This window comes from Lynx canadensis, chromosome C1, assembly GCF_007474595.2.
Source record: "Lynx canadensis isolate LIC74 chromosome C1, mLynCan4.pri.v2, whole genome shotgun sequence".
In the NCBI taxonomy this organism is placed as follows: Eukaryota; Metazoa; Chordata; class Mammalia; order Carnivora; family Felidae; genus Lynx; species Lynx canadensis.
Window position 1 is genome coordinate 15,430,578 of NC_044310.1, and position 18,313 is coordinate 15,448,890.

The 18,313-nt window shown below is 53.3% G+C and overlaps 1 protein-coding gene and 1 long non-coding RNA gene across 4 annotated transcripts in view; one reads left to right on the forward strand and one right to left on the reverse strand.

Moving 5' to 3' along the window:
* ECE1 (endothelin converting enzyme 1) overlaps positions 1 to 15,792 on the reverse strand; it is a 115,907-nt gene extending 100,115 nt beyond the window's left edge. Inside the window, exon 1 of one of the 3 annotated variants that reach the window (XM_030325623.1) lies at positions 15,601 to 15,792. In XM_030325623.1, the coding sequence (XP_030181483.1) occupies positions 15,601 to 15,711 (111 nt within the window). In that variant the 5' untranslated portion in view covers positions 15,712 to 15,792. Of the gene's footprint in view, positions 1 to 13,074; positions 13,184 to 15,512; positions 15,549 to 15,600 lie in introns of those variants that run through there. The other 2 variants (XM_030325625.1, XM_030325626.1) reach the window with 2 other exon arrangements.
* On the forward strand, positions 6,493 to 15,604 carry LOC115520879. Its single transcript, XR_003970886.2, has 3 exons — positions 6,493 to 6,913; positions 10,922 to 11,378; positions 15,331 to 15,604. It is a non-coding gene; the product is annotated as an uncharacterized LOC115520879 (long non-coding RNA).
* Positions 15,793 to 18,313: the final 2,521 nt, after the last annotated feature.

Sequence of the window (18,313 nt, forward strand, 5' to 3'; positions counted from 1 at the left end):
CAGAGGTTATCTGTTATGACCGGGTTAAAGCTTCAGTCAGCAGAAAGGCACACGGTCTATCAGAAACTGGTATGCTTCCTAATGGCTGAAGCACAGGCCTTGGGCTTAGACAAATCACAGTATAAATTTTGGTCGTTCTACCTACTTGCTTAGCTGTGGGACCTCAGACATGTGGCCCAACCTCTCTGAGCTGCCTTCCTCACTTTAAAAATGGTGACAAACAACCTCGACCTGCCAAGGTTGTTGGGATAATCTGAGGAAGTGCCTTATGCAAAGTACATTTCAGGTGCCCAGTGGGAGGAAGAGGGGGGAGGGTGAAAAACAAAACAGGAAGTGCTTCACTACCTCCCCAAGCCTCCTGGGCTGCCACAAGAGCACTGGTGGTGGAATCTGTGTCCTTCCTGGCCACCTAGAACAGGCAGAGACCCTCTCTGAAAGGTTGGTCAACCACCCAGTTCCTTTGCAGAAAAGGAGAGTCGGCCAGGTTTCCAAGGAACAGAAGCAGGGGTTGTATGGGAAATGGCTAGATAGCTGCCCAGGGCCCATACTGAGGGACCTGGGACCAGAAGGGTCACATCTCTCAGGGCCAGGCCTTGCAGAGTAGTGGAGACAAGCAAGCCATGGTGGGTGAGAACACAGACTCGGAAGACAAGCTGTTTGGGTTTAAATTCTCGCTCTGCCAACTACTGGCTGCACCTGGCTGGCAAACTCCTGCTCATCCTTCGAGACCCAACTCAAGTATCACCTCCCAGGGCCAACTTAGTCATCCACTTCTCCCCGCCCTCAAAGGCTCCTGCCCACACACTCAAATACTATTCAGGAATTTACCTGTTGACTTGTCTATCTTTCCCACAGGCCTGGGAGTTCCTTGAGGGCACCCTCACACCTGGCACAAAAGATGTGCTCAGCAAATGCTGATCCAATTTGAATTCCAACTTTCTCAGCCTTCTGAGCTCCCTTCCTTTCCCCACGGAATGCCTCCTACTTGACTCCCTGTGCCTCTCCCTGATACAGGCTCTTCTATTTTTTTAGGGCTTTAACTTCCAGACCCCTTTCTCCTGGAGGTCTGAATCTGCTCGTCGCGGAGCTGACGCTTAAGGAAGGCCTAATAGTAATTTCTCCACCTGTGCTGACTGCAAGGCCTCCCATGGAAGGCGACGCGCTCAGAGCCCATGAGACTGCCTGGTCGGGCATAAGGGCTGTGGGGCAAAGTCAGTTATAGACGAAGCACTCTAGCACAGTGGCTAAGAATGGGCTGTGTGACCAGATTGTCTGGGGTTCGAATCTTGTCTACCACTTACTGACTCCGAGAGATACACCGCCTCTCTGTGCCTTCGTCTCACCCCCTATAAAATGGGGCTGATACTAAATACCTCACAGGGTTGCTATGAGGACTAAGTGAATTTGTCACATAAGACATTCAGCATCGTGCCTGGCACACAGCAAGTAACTCAATAAACACCATTATCGTCACATGATAGCTAAGCTATTAAACACTGCTGGCAGGAAAAGACTAAAGATTACTGAAGAACACCCTAATGTAGGCAGAAGTTAATATTATATCATTTCCGCCACGGAATCACCAGGTGTCGCCGGGCCCAGAAGGTCTCCCCTGAAGCAGCGGGCCCGGCCCCGTGCTGATCGTGGTCTAACGGTATCAGAGCCGTGTTGCCCGGTCTCACTCATGGACTGGGGTTCCCTAGGAAGAGCTGCATCTGCACGTCCTCCCAGTGAAGGGTGACACAGAGCAGGGTTGTGGGGGATCTCTGCCAAGTAAACAAGCTCGCCATGTAACCTGAGTCCTTGACCAAGGCCCCAAGCACAGTCCTTCCAGGGAGGCCCATTTCACTGGTAAGGCAACTCCCCGTTGCCCATAACGCACACCCCTACACATCGCCCCAGATCCCTCCCGATCCCACCCTTGCCAGGCGCTAGGAATACAGAGCGGAAAAGGCAGGGGCACTACTAGAACTCCATCTAGGAATAAAACCAGTTAACATTTATTAGGCACTTCCTGTATGGTAGGTCTGGATCCTACACTGCACAGGAATTACTCTGAGTTTGGTACTATTATGGTTCCCATTTTCCTTAGGCAGAGACAAAGGCTAAAAATTAAGGACTTTGCTTGAGGTTCCTTGGGTAACTGGCAGAGCTGGGATTCAAACCTACGCAGGCTGGCCCCAGAGCTCAAGCTCTTGATCTGTGTCGACGCAGGGAGACGTGACAGGGTGGAAAACTGCATCCAAGGTGACTTACGCCCTGACAGAAGGCAGTCGGGGTGGGAAGTGACAGGGGCTGTGGGAGTGCATGACAGGTGGGTGGGGGGTGATCGAGAAAACATCTAAGGATAGCTGTGGAAAGAGGAATAGGCTTAATGGATTTGGGACATGTGTCAATGTTGCTCTGAGTGACACCCGCCTCTTTGAGTCGAGCACTGAGTATATGCACCACACGTGCTCCGATCGCATCGTCTCTCATTTCATGTCTGCCATCACCCAGGGAGGAAGTTGTGACCCCCACTTCACAGGCAGGAAGCCCAAGGCTCAGAGAGAAAAACTCACCTGCTAAAAGGCCCTTTACAACAACTAAGTGGTGGGTGGATGCTGGGTTCAAGTTCAAGTCAATCCCATAGCCCCTGCTCTTAACGCTTAGGCCCCACCGTACAAACAGGAATCAGTGAGTGTGTGGTAGGGACCTGATGCAGAAGGTGGGAAGCCACGTGATGTTCCATCCTAGGCCTGCATTTAGTCTATGTCTGCTCCCTGTGTAGGCTGGAGGCAGACACAACAGCTCCAGCCTACCTAAGCCGTGTGTGTGTGTGTGTGTGTGTGTGTGTGTGTGTTGGGGTGGTGTTGGTAATTAACCTTGTTAAAGGGTCTCCCAACTATATGGGGAAGTAAAATAAGCAAGCAGCAGTGGGGTGGGGTGATGGTGGAATTTCCTCCCCTCCCCTGCTTAAGTGCATTCACCAGAACCAGAAATCAGGGCAAGAGGAGGCCACACACACCTGTTCTTCCCAGCACGTCACCAGGCTTAGAATGACAGAGCCACAATGGTGATAATGTTAATAATGGCTCCCCCTTACTGAGGACCTACTATGTGCACCATCCCAGGAGCTTTACATGAATCATTTCAACCAATCCATGAGAAAGGAGGTACTATTATCCCATTCCACGGGGCAGAAAACCGAGGCTCAGAGAGTCACTGGCTCAAGGTCACCCAGCTGGGACTAGAAACCACGTCTGTTGACTGTAAAACCCACATCTTAAACAGAAAGAGCACTGAATTAGGAGTCCAGGAGATGAAGATCTAAGTCCTGCTTCCAACTCCCTGTGTGGCCTCAGGCAAATCTCCTCCCTGTTCCGTCCTGAGCCTTTGTCTCCCCAGGAGAGGTTGGTCCAGAAGGTGTCTCAGCCCTTCGGTGACCCTGCGAACTGCCACGCCCTCTCGCTGTCTCCCCCCGCCCCCCCCCACCACCACTCTGGGAAGCCATGCAGAAAAAGATGAGCTAGTGCCTTCTCATGGCTGCCTTATGATCCGAAGCAGCTGGAACACCCAGAACCACAAAGCCACAAGATTCCCTCGCGCCGGGCCGTGGGAGCGGGAGCCCAGAGGGCAGAGGGGCCGGGCATCCCCGGGGCAGCCACCACTTCCTCTGCCCTCACTTCTCGGCAGGGTGTGCGGAAGTGGGGGAGGCAGGCTCTGGCTCTGTGCCCTTCCGGCTCATTTCTCTGGGTCCCCGTGACCTGGGGTGGTGGGAATGCGGTCACTCTGGGAGAATCCCGAGATCTCACTCTGGAGGGCTAAGTTCAAGGGGAAGTTTTAAGACGAGAACCTCTGTTGGGTTCCAAAGGCGATTTTTGCCCACCATGCTCTGCGGCCAGAAGGTCCTGTGCCATCTGAGATACCCTGTCTCCCTCTCTCCATCCTTCTTAGGAGAAGTCTCCCCTTCAGGACGGGTCAAAGTACTAGGGTCCTGCTTCCCTTTTACCTGCCGCCCGCCTCCCTGCCTCACTCCTGCCCCCTGTGGTTCATCCGCACAGCAGCCAGAACCTTGCCAAAACCAGTCACACTCTCTCTCTCTCTCTCTCTCTCTTTCTCACACACACACACACACACACACACACACACACACACACACACACACACCCCAGCTTGGAGCCCAGCAGTGGCTTCCCATCACTCTTAGAATGAAATGCCAACTCCTCCAGCCCCTGTCCCCACACCTGACAAGGCCCTCCATGCCCACCTTTTCCCACCCCTCTTCCCTTGCTCTCTCTGCCCAGCCACGTCAGCCTTCTTACTGCCCATAACATCCAAACCCCATGTCCCTGTCTCAGGCCCTTTGCACTGCTGTTTCTCCGTTCAGACCTCTCCTCTCCCACATCTTTGCCCAGCTGCCCTCTCCTCATCCTTCAGGACTCGGCTTAATGTCACCTCCTTCCTTGCCCACCCATTTGAGGAGCTCCCTCCCCATCTCGCAGCTAACTCTCCACCACATCACTCTGTTTTCTTTCCTTTCTCTGAAGTGATCTTTGTGGTTGGTTGGTTTGCTTGTGTAGTCTCTGGCTCCCTCACCGAGAATACCTCTCCTCAAGGGCAGGGATTTTACTGCCTCATCCACTTTGGTCCCTACAATGAGGTGGGACCTCATTTCATCCTTACAACTGTGCAGGTGAGGGTGCTGGAGTTCAGAGTGGTGGACTGACTGGCCTAAGGTCACACAGGATGCAGACCCAGGTCTTCCTGATACCAAGGCCATTTCTGCAAAGCCTCCGTGGACAAGGCTTCCAGGGGCCCACTTTGGGGGGGGGGGGCTCTCACCCAGAGAGGACTTATTCACAGTGAGGCTCCTACCAAGGATAGCAAGAATGAAGGGCCTGCCTACTTCCTCAATGGTCCTCCTTTGGAGATACGGGGCAGCTGGGGCTCGCCAGTGGGGCAGGTACAATCCTGGAGATGAAGAAGCATGCCGTGAATGCCTCCCAAATAAAGGGAGCCCGCTAGAAACTGGGGAGCTGGGGAAACCTTCAATCTACCCCATGTTGTGCAGAAGGGGAAACCTAGGACCAGGGCAGGGAAGGGATCTACCTGAGGTTACACAGCCTGGCAGAGCCTCACGGTCTGGGGTCTCCAGAGCCAGGGGCCCCTCCCTCCCCTGAGAAATGACAGGGGAAACCCAAAGCCCAGGTTCTAGGGAGAGAGCACTGCCAGGCCCTGAGGGCAGAGGAGGGCTGGCAGAGTGGATCTGAACCACCTGGACAAAGAAAAGACTCACATTCCTTCCTTCTTTCAAAAAACATTCATCAAGAGTCTACTCGAGGCTACATCTTGGGCCTGTCGGCAGAGGTGAACAGCACACTCAGAAACAGACACCTCCCCGGAGAACCACGTGGTGGGTCCTATGACAGTGAAATACACACGGACCCTCTGACTCTCCCAGGATCCAGCCGCGAGAAAGGGGTGTGTAGGTCCACCAAGAGAAAAACAGGAATGTCACAGCTGCCCAGACAGGAGTGTCATCCGTGGACGCATGTGTGCCTCTGCCCAGTGGGACCCCGTGCAGCCTGAAAAGGAGCACATTCCGGCCTGTGCGGCAACGGGGGCAAACTGAACACCATTCACTGTTATCGGAAGCCGGAGGAAACCAGACCCAAGAGTACATATTATGAGTTCATGCAGATAAAGTTCAAAACCAGGCAAAACTAGGGTGACATAAAGCAGATTAGCGGCCACCTGTCACAGAGAGGGATGGAAGGGAGTATATGGGACCTCTCCGGGGAGGAGAAAATGTCCTATGTTTTGATCTAGGTCCTGGTTCTGCCGGTGTATACATTTCTTGGGGGGAGGGGGAGAGAGACAGAGAGCACAAGCAGGGGAGGAACAGAGGGAGGGGGTGGGGAGAGAGAATCCGAAGCAGGCTCCATGCTGCCAGCACAGAGCCCGATGTGGGGCTGGAACTCATGAACTTCGAGACTGTGACCCGAGCGGAAATCAAGAGTCCGATGCTTAACCAACTGAGCCACCCAGGTCCCCCTGCAGGCATATACATTTGTAAAAACTGAGCTGCACAAGATGTGTGCATCTTACTTAAGAAATTATACCACAATTTAAAAAAATGCACGGTCTTGCCCTCGGGAAGCACACAGACCCGCGGAACAGGACTGGCATATCGTCCTCATGACCACGATCATGAAAGAGGCTGTGCTGGGACTGAGCTGGCTTCTTCCGAAACAGCGTGTGATTAACACTTCCAACCACTGTACAGAAGAGGTCCCACTATCTCCAGATCAGAGGTGAGGAAAACAAATCTCGGAGAGGTGACCGAGTGTCTGAAGTGACACAGCAAACGTGAGGGAGCAGTCTCCACCCCCCTGGTCTCCCTTCCCCACACCTTGAGGTTGCTGGTCCCAGGCACCCCCCACGCCCCTTCCTCTCCGGCTGAACACCGAACACCGCATGAGCACTGAACTTCTGTGAAATAGCTGCTTAGGAAATGCGTTCTTCCTCCGCCTTCCGCCTCCTCCACCCTCCCTCACCCCCTCACTGCCACATATCTCTGAGGTCATTTCAGCCCTGGACTTCTGCCCGATGAGAAGGAGCCCCAGAGGCCGGGCAGCTATGTGTTGGGGGCGAGGGGTGAGTGGTGGTGTGGACCAAGCGGCTTTCTCCGCTCCTGGGCTCCCCTGACCCGGCCTGCGGCCCCAGGGTGCCAGGAGGGCTTGCGGTCAGAGACCCCACCCTTGGCTCCAGTTCACGAGTGACGTAACCCAGTGTCTGGACTCAGAGAATCATGAAATGTTTATTTGGAATAACAGCCACCCCCTCCATCGCCACCGCTTATTCAGTTCGTAGCCTGTGCCAAGAGCTCGAGCCTGTCTCGTGAAGCCTCACCGACGCCCCTCCAAAACAGGTACAGTTAGTTAGGATCTCATTGTACACACAAACTGGAACTCAGTGGGGTGCGGTGGCTTCCCAGGTCTCACGGGGAGGAAGTGATAGCACTGGGATTCAAACCCAGGTCTGCCCGGCCTTCAGCCCTGGGCTCTGAACCGGAGTGTGATGCTTGTCATCCTGCCCGTCATCACCGAAAATGCCCCCTGAGTAGGTCTGTTCCGACCGCATCGCTTTACAGATGGAAAGACTAAGGCCCAGGAAGGGAGAGCCCCCAGCTCAGGGCCACACAAAGAGTTGGTGGCAGGGCTCGGCCTGAAAGCTGCATGTCCACCCTTGTCCTGGCTTTCAGTGACCAGGGCCTTGGAGCAGGCCACGTGCACCTGGATGGGCAGCGTGTGGGAGGCAGGGAGGCCTGGTTCCAGGCGGAGGTAAATATTGACATGACACTGTTTACACTGTAACCCTACTCCGCCTGGCGGCCGCCCCACACCCACCCCACACTCGCCCTGTCCTGTCCCGATCCGTCCTGCCCAGAGGGGAGGAGGCTTACGGGCCAGGAGCTGCTGCTCATATGCTCCTAGGGGCGAGTGGGCAGGGAGCCCGGGACATCTTCGGTCAGGGGGCTGCTGGAGACCTGGGCTGCAGCCCACAGGGCAATGCCGGGAGCTGGGGAGCTGGGGAGCTGGGGTCTGAGCTGGGAGTCACAGGGCTCAGTTTCCGTCCTAGCTCTGCCACTGACTGGCACTGGGACCCAAGAACAGTCCGTGAATGGGGAGGAAAGGGCTTCAGTGACTGTCAAGTGCTGTGCAAAGGTGAAAGATAAGTATCAACATTCCAGCCTGGCCACCGTCCAGCCCCAATCAGCTCCCACTGCCTCTGGGCACTGCCCAACAGCCCCATTCCCGTCCCCAGGGGGGCTTTCCTAGGAGGGCAGAGTTTCTGAAGTGGGTGGCAACTTGGGACTGAAGCCAGAATCTTGAGGAATCAGGAGGCCGCTGCCTGGTTCCAGTCCCTAATTCCCTAAGTGATCTTTGAGTGTCAACTTCCACAGCTCTGTAACGGAGATAAACCTACTTCCTGGGGTTCACGTGAAGGTCGGAGAGGTTTACATTTAAGTGCCAGGCACACGGGAGATCCTCATCTTGCCCCTCGATCTTTCCACCTATAAAATGGGGAAGTTGCATCAGATGGTTACAACCAAGCACTCTACAGTTGTAAGATCTAGCAGCCAGGGCCCCCTCTCCGTCTCTGAGCCCCGAAGTTAGATCCTCCCTCAGCTAATTTCCTGAATAGTCTTCAGAAACTTGTTCCCCTGTTTACATCTCCCCCCAAGGAATCCCCCAACAGCTCTGTGGGGAGGAGAGAGTCATTCCCAGGCTTGTCAGTGAGCCAAGACACGCCTGTGGATATTTCTGCCACCCCTGTCCTCGGGGCATCTGGGAAAAGGGCAGAACCCCCAGGCTCTAGACCCCTACTGACAGTGGGATTCAATCAACATTGGTTGTTCGTTAAACCGGGCCCAGACTAAAACTCTTTAAGGACAGGACAGCACCTCCTTGTTTTCATCACTCTAAAACTTGGCTCCTACGAAGCACTCCATTCCGCTAACTGTTGCCAGAGGGAGCACAAATGCCACCTCTTCTGGGAAGCTTTCCCTGATACGTACTCATGGCCGGGTGACTCTGCAGTTGTATCCCCAGGTTGGTAATGTCATATTCTACCTTATTTTAGAGCCACTTGGGAACTTCGTCCTTCTCCTCTATTAGATCAAAGTTCCTTGAGGCCAGGAGCCCCACACATTATTTGCAGGAAAGGAGGTGGGGAGGACGGTCAATGTCCACGCAGAAAGGGGCTTTGTGCAACCTCTCTTCACCGCCCACTCTGGGCAGCGTGCTGGGGGTGTGGGTGGCGTGGAGGGGGCAGCGACTAGTGTCTAGACCACCACCAACTCTCCCAGGGCCACTCCAACTGGTTTTCCAGCTCCCAGCCTCACCACTCCCACCCCGAAGCAGCTTGTGTGACCATCTTAGAACACAACTCTGACGACATCACTCCCCTCGCTCTGAACTCAAGGGTGGCTCCCCACTGTCCTTAGGATCGAGCCCCAAACCTTTAACAAGACCCCACCTGCGTGCACCTGCCCCAGCCACCTCCCGAGCATCATCTTCTGAGCCCCCAGACGAATTAATTCTGGAACACACATTTTGTCCCATCTTGCACCTACGGCTCCCTCCGCCTGGAATGCTCTGCCAGGTGCCATTCATTCTTCAGGCCACAACTTTAATGCCATGTCCTCGAGGAGCCTTGTCTGATCCCCAGGTGAGGTTCTCTTATCTGCTCTACAGTACCCCGTGTGTCTCCTTGGCAACAGCAATTGCACTCCTAATTTCCTGCTCCTTATCTGCCTGCCTTTCTGCCACACTGAGGAAGAGAGACCTATCAGTCTCTCTCACCCTGACTGCAGCCCCGATGCCTGGTAACGTGCCAGGCGGACTTGTTTGGTGAACGAACGAATGAATGTGCTAGGGGTGCTCACCTAGTGAACTAAAAAAGGAAAAAAATGGAGCGGAAACACAAAAAGTCATAAACATTTGCTGATGGTTCCTCCCTGGCCGTAGACATCAAAGTGTGGACTTTAGCCAAGCGGGTTCTGTCTTGGCTAATGCCCGAAACCTTCTGTCGAACCCACCCTGTAGCCCTCTCACTCCTCAAATCTTGTCGCTCCCCTGATGGGGTCTGGTCTCTCCAATTCTGCCTAGGAAACCATCTATTTATTCTTTAACAAAAATGAACAACGGGCCTGTCTACCAAAAATCTTAGCGACATCAGGAAACCTGAGTAATCCGGTTATGAGCGTAGATGCTGGCTGCACGTGGAAGGGTACCACCGGGCTCTGGGAAGCCAGTAGAGACTGGTTCAGGGGACATGTGGCTGGCCTAGCATCTTCAAATAGTAACACTTTACCTTAAGTTCTTAAGCATTCCACATAGTATCCTAGATTGTATCCTCATGATAATCCTGCTAAGAAAACAAATCTGCCCCACTTGGTAGGAAAGGAGGTGCAGAGAGGGGGAATAGTTGATCCAAGGTCATGCAGCAAGCTGGAGGTACATCCAGTGTTCAAACCTAGGCACTGGACCCTGTCCTCAACTCAGCCACTCACAGTAAAGATGATTCCCAACCCTCAGCCATGGCTTTATGCTCAGCCCCTAGGTTGGACTGTGAAGGAACATTCTCAAGAAGCCACAACAGCAGACTGGGAACACTGGGTTGAGTCTCTTTCTCCCCAACCTGTCTGCCTGGTAACGCTCTAAATATATAGGAGGTATGTTTGACCCTATCTTGCTGTGTGACTCTAGGCAATCTTCTTCACCTCTCTGTGCCTGCTGCTGGGTGGTATGAGACAACTGAAGACAGGAGATAGAAAAAGCCTTCTTAGAACCCTCAGGCCAAGCCTGCACTGAGGTCCACCTGAGGACTTTAAGAACTGCCCTGGGTGAGCAGCTGGAAACCATCGGGGAGATTCAGCCAGGACAAGAGGGAACAGCCCCACCCACCCGCCAAAGGAGCCCCATTTGGAACCCGGGGGCCAGGGGAAAGAAACTTGGCTACACTGGAGGGGAGGGAATGCGGGGCTTGTTTAAAACTCATGGAGCAGGAGATCCAAGGAATAAACTCTTTAGCTGCCCTGAATCACCCCCACCTCAGGAATGAGCACAGGAACTAGTGTTCAGGGGAAACCAAATGACAGGGGCCAAAGAGGCCTGACGTCCGCCTCCACCCCATCTCCCCCTCCCCCCACTGCCACCCAAACACCCCCCCCCCCACACACACACACGCGTGCGCATTGGGTCTACAATCCACTCCTCAGCCTAAGCCTTCGGCCATCTGGCCCCACCAACATCCCTTGACCACGTTCTCTCCTCCTTCCTGGCTCTCTCATGCCCAGGTGCCAGGCAAGCCCCCTTCTGGCCTTTCCGAGAGAATTTCCTGTGTCTCACGCCCTGGTCCTCTGTTCACACAGGTTTCTCTACCTGGATGTTCTTTCCAATTCAGATGCCACTTGCTCAGTGAAGCTTTCTCTCATCTCTCCAGCCAGGAGGGGGCCCTCGCCTGGCATGATACCTCTGCCCCTCCCGAAGATATGCCACCTAGCATGAGGATCCTGGCAGACATTTACACACTGGCAGAAGCTCCCCTAACAGTATTTGTGACAGTTGTTCCTCCTCTGCACAGGGCATATAGTAAGTGTTCAATGAATCTTCACTGAATGATGAACAAAGAAGTGATTCTTAAGTCTCACTGTCCCCTTCTTCTCCCGACAACATGATACACTGTAATCCTTCTTCCAGACTAACAAACAGATGTCACACGCAACTTCCCAATTTGAGTTTAAGACTGTACAAGAAAGGAAACGAAGCCGTATTTGAGCAAGCACTCCTGCTGTGTTATCTCACCAAATCCCCACTCCACCCCTGCAAGTAAGACTTTTCAACTCTTCTCACAGATGAGGAAACTGATAGTTAAAGGTGAGGGTTTGACTTGATCCAAGTCCCTGTGGGGAAGTGGAAGAGCCGGGCTCTGAACCTGAATCCGTTTGATGCTAAAACCTGGCAGGTTTCTTAGGTTGTAAGGCTCGGAAAAGTGTGTCCAAGGTGAGGTGCCCTCTCTTTCTTTGGTGGTTTCTAAGGAGGAAAAAATTCTCTTTCTGAGTAACGTAGGTCAGGGTGGGTTTGGAGGCGGAGCAAATGATATGACCTCAATGTCTCACCCCCTTTAATTGCCTATGTGCTGAGACTTTAAATCAAGGGCCAGGCCATAGGGTGGCCTTAGGGTGCGAGCTCCCTGCCACTGGAACCATCCAAGTAGAGCATTCCAGGGGAGAGATTCCTGACCAAGGAGGTAGGTTGGATCCAAGATGGTCTCTAAGCCATAATTTCATTACTTCTGACTCTGAACAGGCAAGTGATGGCAAAGGGGGAGGCAGATGTTGGCAGGAAGAGGAGAGAGAGAGGAAGGGAAAGGGATGTTGTAAGGGGACTCCAGCTCTGGGCAGAGCAGAGGTTGGTCCTGGGGAATCACTGGGGGACTCTTCATGTCTGCAGGGGTCCCATCTTGCCCCCACCTGGGCCCCTTCAGGCTTGGCAGCAGCATCACAGAGAAACAGAGGTGGCTGTACCGCTGGGACTGGCAGCCATCATCGCTGGCACATGCCCTCTTCAGGCCCTACATGGTGACTTGTACTCACTTCACAGGGCACAGAGCAAGACTAGGAGACAGAATCAGAAGGGCTTGCCCAGGGGAAAGAAAGCAAAGAGAAGTAGGTGGCCTCCGCCCCCAAGATGCAGAAGTGATCTAGGGAGGTCACCTCTCTAGGGAGGTGATTGGAAGGTCCAAGCTTTTCCTTCCAGAGAAAACACCCCTCCCTTAAAAGAGCTCCAAAAAGCCCAGCCTCAACCACATGAGTTTCTCTCTGGGGCTTCAGAAACCCCCATGAAATCTCCCAGCCATGTCCCTTCTCCTTGGTGTCGCTGACTAACCCCTTCAGCAACCCCCTCCTCCGAGGACCCATTACGGGGAGATGCTGGGGAGACCGGATCACTGAATGCAGGGTCCTCAAGTGTCCCCTGGTCTCTGACAGCCGCCAAACCAGCTGCCTCCATTCTCCACTCCCGTAGGCCATAGTGGGATAGACAGTCCCCGAGTGCCCTCGACCGAACCCTCCGAATGCGCTGGGCTCGGCCACCCACGATGCCCCAAGCCGAGCCTCAGCACCAGACCGACCTCAGCGTCCCGGGACACTCAGGTCCAATTGGATCCACCGGCTCCCTAACCAACCCCGACCCCGTTGCGGACCCAGCCGGAATGCCCGGGGTCTCCACGCCCAGCCAGGACTTCCGGACGCCCCAGACCCCAACTGCACCAAGTGTCCCCGAACCGAATCGGCCACCCCGAGCCCTCCAAACCCGGCTGGGGCCAGCCGCCCAGAAGCAAGCTCGGCGCGGCCCCCGACGGAACCGAGGCGGCGCCGCCCGGCCAGCCGAGCCCGGCCCGCGCGCCCCCCGACTCCTCGCCTCCCGGGCGAGAGCCGCAGCCGGCGCCCAGCCCCCCGCGAGCCCGGCCGAGTCCCACCGCGGCGCCGCCGCCGGGGCCGTCCAGGCGGGGCGGGGCACTCACCATAGCTCGCGCGCTCCGCTCCTGCACCGCGCAGCTCCCCGGGCCGGATCCCAGCTCTCGGCTCCAGGCAGCGCTCCTCGGACGGCGCGGCTGGCTGGCCCCGGCCGCGCGCTCGGCTCCCCGCGGGCGAGCGCGGCTCCGGCGCCTAGACTCGGGGAGGCGGGCCCGCCGAGCGGCCAATGGCAGGACGCGGGGGCCGGGCCGCGCAGCCAATCACGCCCCGAGCCTGCCCTCGGCCCCGCCCCGCACAACCTCCTTAACCCCAGGCGCGCCGGGCAGGGAGCGCGGCTGCGTGGGGACCCCGCGGCCCGCGCGGGCGGAGTCTCGGGCTGCGGGGTGTGGGGTGCGGGGTGAGCCCTCGCTGAGCCAGGCTTCGGGGGCAGGCGGAGCCCAGGGAGAGGCTCCGCTGCGGCGGTGCTCGGCGCCAGGAGCCTCGGCGACCTTTGTCTCCTGCCTGGCGCCTGCTCGGGAGTGTGACCCAGGGCGCTGCAGCTGCGCGTGTATTTATGTGGTGTGCGTGTGTGTGTGTGTGTGTGCGTGTGTGTGTGTGTGCGCGCGCGCGCGCGCGCAAGAGGGGAGGAGGGGGAGAAGAGGACAGAGAAAAAGCGGGGGAGGCGTGGATCCCGCGTGCCTGTGTGTTTATTTGCGACCGAAAGGCAGAGACTGGCTATATTTGGGGTTTGTTACTTCAAGCTTGCGTGTGTGTGTGTGTGTGTGTGTGTGTGTGTGTGTTTTAAGAGAGCAGGGCGAGAGAAGGAGTGGGAGGGAAGCAGCGAGGAGGACCGATGGCTCTCCATGCCTGTGCGTTTTGGGCGTCCGGGGGAGAGACTGTCTGTACATGTGTGTTGTATAAGAGAGTGAGTGAAGGAGGAGGGAGCGGCAGGGTGTCTGTGTATTTGTATGATGTGTGACCTGTGCCTTATGGGCCTGTTGTACATGCATGTGATATGGTAGAAAGAGACTGTGTCCCTGTTACAGAGACCAAATCCCTGTGGTTTTGTGGTGTTGGGGGTGCATGTGTACATGTGCACACACAAGGAGGCTTGGCTGTGATTTGGTACACTGTGGATGTAGCCTAGTTTGTGGAAAGAGATAAAAACCTTGTGTGTGCAGCAAAAGTGTTTTGTTTGTGTGACTTTGTGATCACTTGTATTCATGTTGTGTTGAGAAAGAGAAACCAAGGTGTAAGGGGTGTAATGAGTGTATATTCTGGAGAGACAAAGCCCTCCTGGAGGAGATGGGGTTTGGGCTTTGAAGGAGGTAGAAGCCGTTCATAAGGCAAGAAGGAAAGACGTGCGGAATCTTGCCCACCAGCCGTGAGACTGGTGGTAAGGGCGTTGAATTGTCTGGGAACAGGTGGATTCTAGGAGACAGGACATCTAGTGCCAGGAGGGAGGGTAAGAACAGGGGACAGCAACCCCTGCTCAGGAGCTGGCTCAGAATGACTGCGCGTGCAGAAGAGGGAAGGTCTAGGCACACAATGCCAGGATTTCTAGGGGACCATCTGTTCCTGGGCAGTGTGTGTGGCAACCTAGAGGGCAGGGAGGGGCTCTGTGGACGTAAATCTCCCCCCTTCCATTCAAGAGTACTCTGAATTCTTTCAGGTGGAGGGAAGGATATAAGGAGTAGGGCCACCTGTCAAAATCCATGTAGCATGTTGAGTGCAGCAGACAGGAAGCATGGTAGAGAGGGGGGCGGGTTGGGCCTTGCCCAGGTCTCTGTCCCAGACACTCTCTCCACCCTGGAGGTTGGGTAACATACCATCAGCTGCCCAGGCCTGAGCTAGTTTCAGATTCCTGGCAATTCCTCAAGTATCTTCCTGGGAGGTGTAGCCTGAGGCCTGGATTTTGAGATCCAGGAAAACACAAAATTGGAACCCAGTTATTCTGAGTTATCCAACAATGTGATTGTGGGGGATTCCCTTCTCTTCTCTGGGCCTCAGTTTTCTCCTCTGTATTCCTGCCCACCTCCCTGTACTGATGTGAGGATTTAACAAGTTAATGTACACGCAAGTCCCTTGTAAACTACAAACCACTGGAAAATGCTAAGCATCGTTCCATTTATACAAAGTTCAGAAATAAGCAAAATGAATCTGTGCTGTGGGGAAGTCAGGCTACCTTTGGGGAGGGAATAACTGGAAAGGGAAAGCCAGGGACACTTCTGAGTGCTGGTAAGGTCTCAGGAAAGAGGGGCTGGGTATGGGATGTGCTCACTTTGTGAAGCCTCCTTAGACTCTGTGTATTTTTCTTTCTACAGGCACACCTTGGAGACATTGCAGGTTTGGTTCAGAACCACCACCATGAAACAAATACCGCAGTAAAGCAAGTCAAATGAATTTTTTGGTTTCCTAGTACATTTAAAGTTATGTTTACACTATACTGTAGTCTGCTAAGTGTGCAAAAGGCATCATACCTAAAAAAAGAACCCAATGTACATACCTTAGTTAAAAGATACTCCATTGCTGGAAAATGCTAAACATTATGAGCTTTCGATGAGTCATAATCTGTTGCTGGTGGAGGGTCTTACCTCTACGCTGATGGTTGGTGACTGATCAGGATGGTGGGTGCTGAAGGCTGGGGTGGCTGTGGCAATTTCTGTTTTTGTCTTTGTTGGTGGCAGTTTCTTAAAATAAGACATCGGTGAAGTTTGCCTTATTGATGGGCTCTTCCTTTCATGAACAGTTTCTCTGTAACATGTAACGCTGTTTGATAGTATTTCACCCACAGTAGAACTTCTTTCAAAATTGGAAGTCAATCCTCTCAAACCTGCCACTGCTTTATCAACCAAGTAATATTTATGTAATATTCTAAATCCATTGTTGTCTTTTCAACAGTCTTCACAGCATCTTCCCCAGGAGTAGATTCCATGTCAAGAAACCGTGATCTTTGCTCTTCCATAAGAAGCAAGTCCTCATCTGCTTGAGGTTCATCATGAGATGGCAGCCATCCAGCCCCCCTTTCAGGCTCCACTTCTAATGCTAGTTCTCTTGCTGTTTCCACCCCATCGGCAGCCGATCCCTCTGCTGACGTCTTGAACCCCTCACGTCATCCGTGAGGGAGGGCATCAACTTCTTCCAAACTCCTGTGAATGTTGATATTTTGACCTCTTCCCACGAATCGTGAATGTTCTCACTGGCATCTGGAATAGTGAATCCTTCCCAGACAGTTTTCAACTTACTTTGCCCAGATCCAAATAATTTGGATATTATTAAATGATCTTCAATATTAAATAAGTATATTAAACAGCATCAAATAATCTTACATACCAAGACCTTGATCCATGGGCTGCTGAAGGGATGATATATTAATTAGCAGGCATGAAAACAGCTTGAATCTCGTTGTACATCTCCATCGGAGCTCTCGGGTGACCAGGTGCGTTGTCAGTGAGCAGTAATATCTTGAAATGAAGCTTTTTTTTTTTTTTTCCTGAGCAATAGGAATCAACAGTGGGCTTAAAATATTCAGCAAACCATCGTGAACAGATGTCCAGTCTCTGTTGTTCCCTTTCTAGACTGCAGAGTAGATTTAGCATGACTCTTGAGGGACCTGGGATTTTCAAAGTGGCACATGAGCAGAGGCTTCAACCTCAAGCCACCAGCTGCATTAGCCCCTGACAAGAGAGTCAGCCTGTCCTTTGAAGCTTCGAAACCCAGCACTGACTTCTCCTCTCCAGCTATGAGAATCCTACATGGCATCTTCTTCTAATATAAGGCTGTTTTATCTACATGGAAGTCTGTTATTCAGTGTAGCCACCTTTATCAATATCTCAGCTAGATCGAACTTGCGGCGGCTTCTACATCACCACTTGCTTCATTCTGCACTTTTATGCGATGGAGATGTCTTCTTTCCTTAAATCTTGTGAACCGACCTCTGCCAGCTTTGGACTTTTCTCCTCCAGCCTCCTCCCCTCATTCAGCCTTCATAGAGCTGAAAAGAGTGAGGGCCTTGCTCTGGATTAGGCTCTGGCTTCAGGGCTTGTTGTGGCTGGTGCGGTCTTCTATCCAGGCCACTCAAACTTTCTTCTTCCCAGCAATAAGACTGTTTCACTTTCTTATCATTTGTGCGTTCACTGGAGTAGCGCTTCTCATTTCCTTCGAGAATTTTTCCCTTGCATTCACGACTTGGCTAGCCGGTGCAGGAAGCCTCGCTCTCAGCCTATCTCAGCTTTCAACATGCCTTCCTCACTGAGCTGAGTCATTTCTAGCTTTTGATGTAAAGCAAGAGACGTGTGACTCTTCCTTTCATTTGAACACTTAGAGACCACTGTAGGGTTATTAAATGGCCTAATTTCAATACTGTTGTGCCTCAGTGAATAGGGAGACCCAGGGAGAGGGAGAGAGACGGGGGGGTGGCTGATAAGTGGAGCAACCATAACACACACGACGCTTATCGATGAGGTTTGCTGTCATATATGGGCACGGTCCGTGGTGCCCCCAAACCATTACAATAAACGTCAAAGACCAATGATCGCAGTTCACTATAACAGATATAATAATGAAAAATAATGAAACGTATAATTTGGGGTGCTGGCTGGCTCAGTCAGAAGAGCATGGGACTCTTGATCTTGGGGTCGTGATTTCGAGCCCCACATGGAGTAGAGATTACTGAAATAAATAAAACTTTAAAAATAATAATGAAAAAGCCACTAAAATGGGACACAGAGACACAAAGTGAACAAATACTGTTGGAAAATGGCACCCATAGACTTACTCGACACAGGGTTGCCACAAACCTTCAATTTGTAAAAAATGCGATCTCTACAAAGCACAATAGGGGCGCCTGGGTGGCTCAGTTGGTTAAGTGTCCGACTTTGGCTTAGGTCATGAATGGTTCATGAGTTCAAGCCCTACATCAGGCTCTCTGCTATCAGCACAGAGCCAAAAATAAATAAACATTGGGGTGCCTGGGTGGCTCAGTCAGTTAAGCATCTGACTTTGGCTCCGGTCATGATCTCATGGTTCATGAGTTCAAGCCCCTCTCTGCTGTCAGTGCAGAGCCCGCTTTGGCTCCTCTGTCTCCCTCTCTCTGCCACCTCGCTCATACAGCTCTCTCTTTCTCTCTCTCAAAAACAAAAAATTTAAAAATAAACTTAAAAAACAAGCACAGGGGCACCTGTGTGGCTCCGTCAGTTAAGCGTTCGACTTCAGCTCAGGTCATGATCTCACAGTTCGTGGTTTCGAGCCCCGCGTTGGGCTCTGGGCTGACGGCCCAGAGCCTGGAGCCTGTTTCAGATTCTGTGT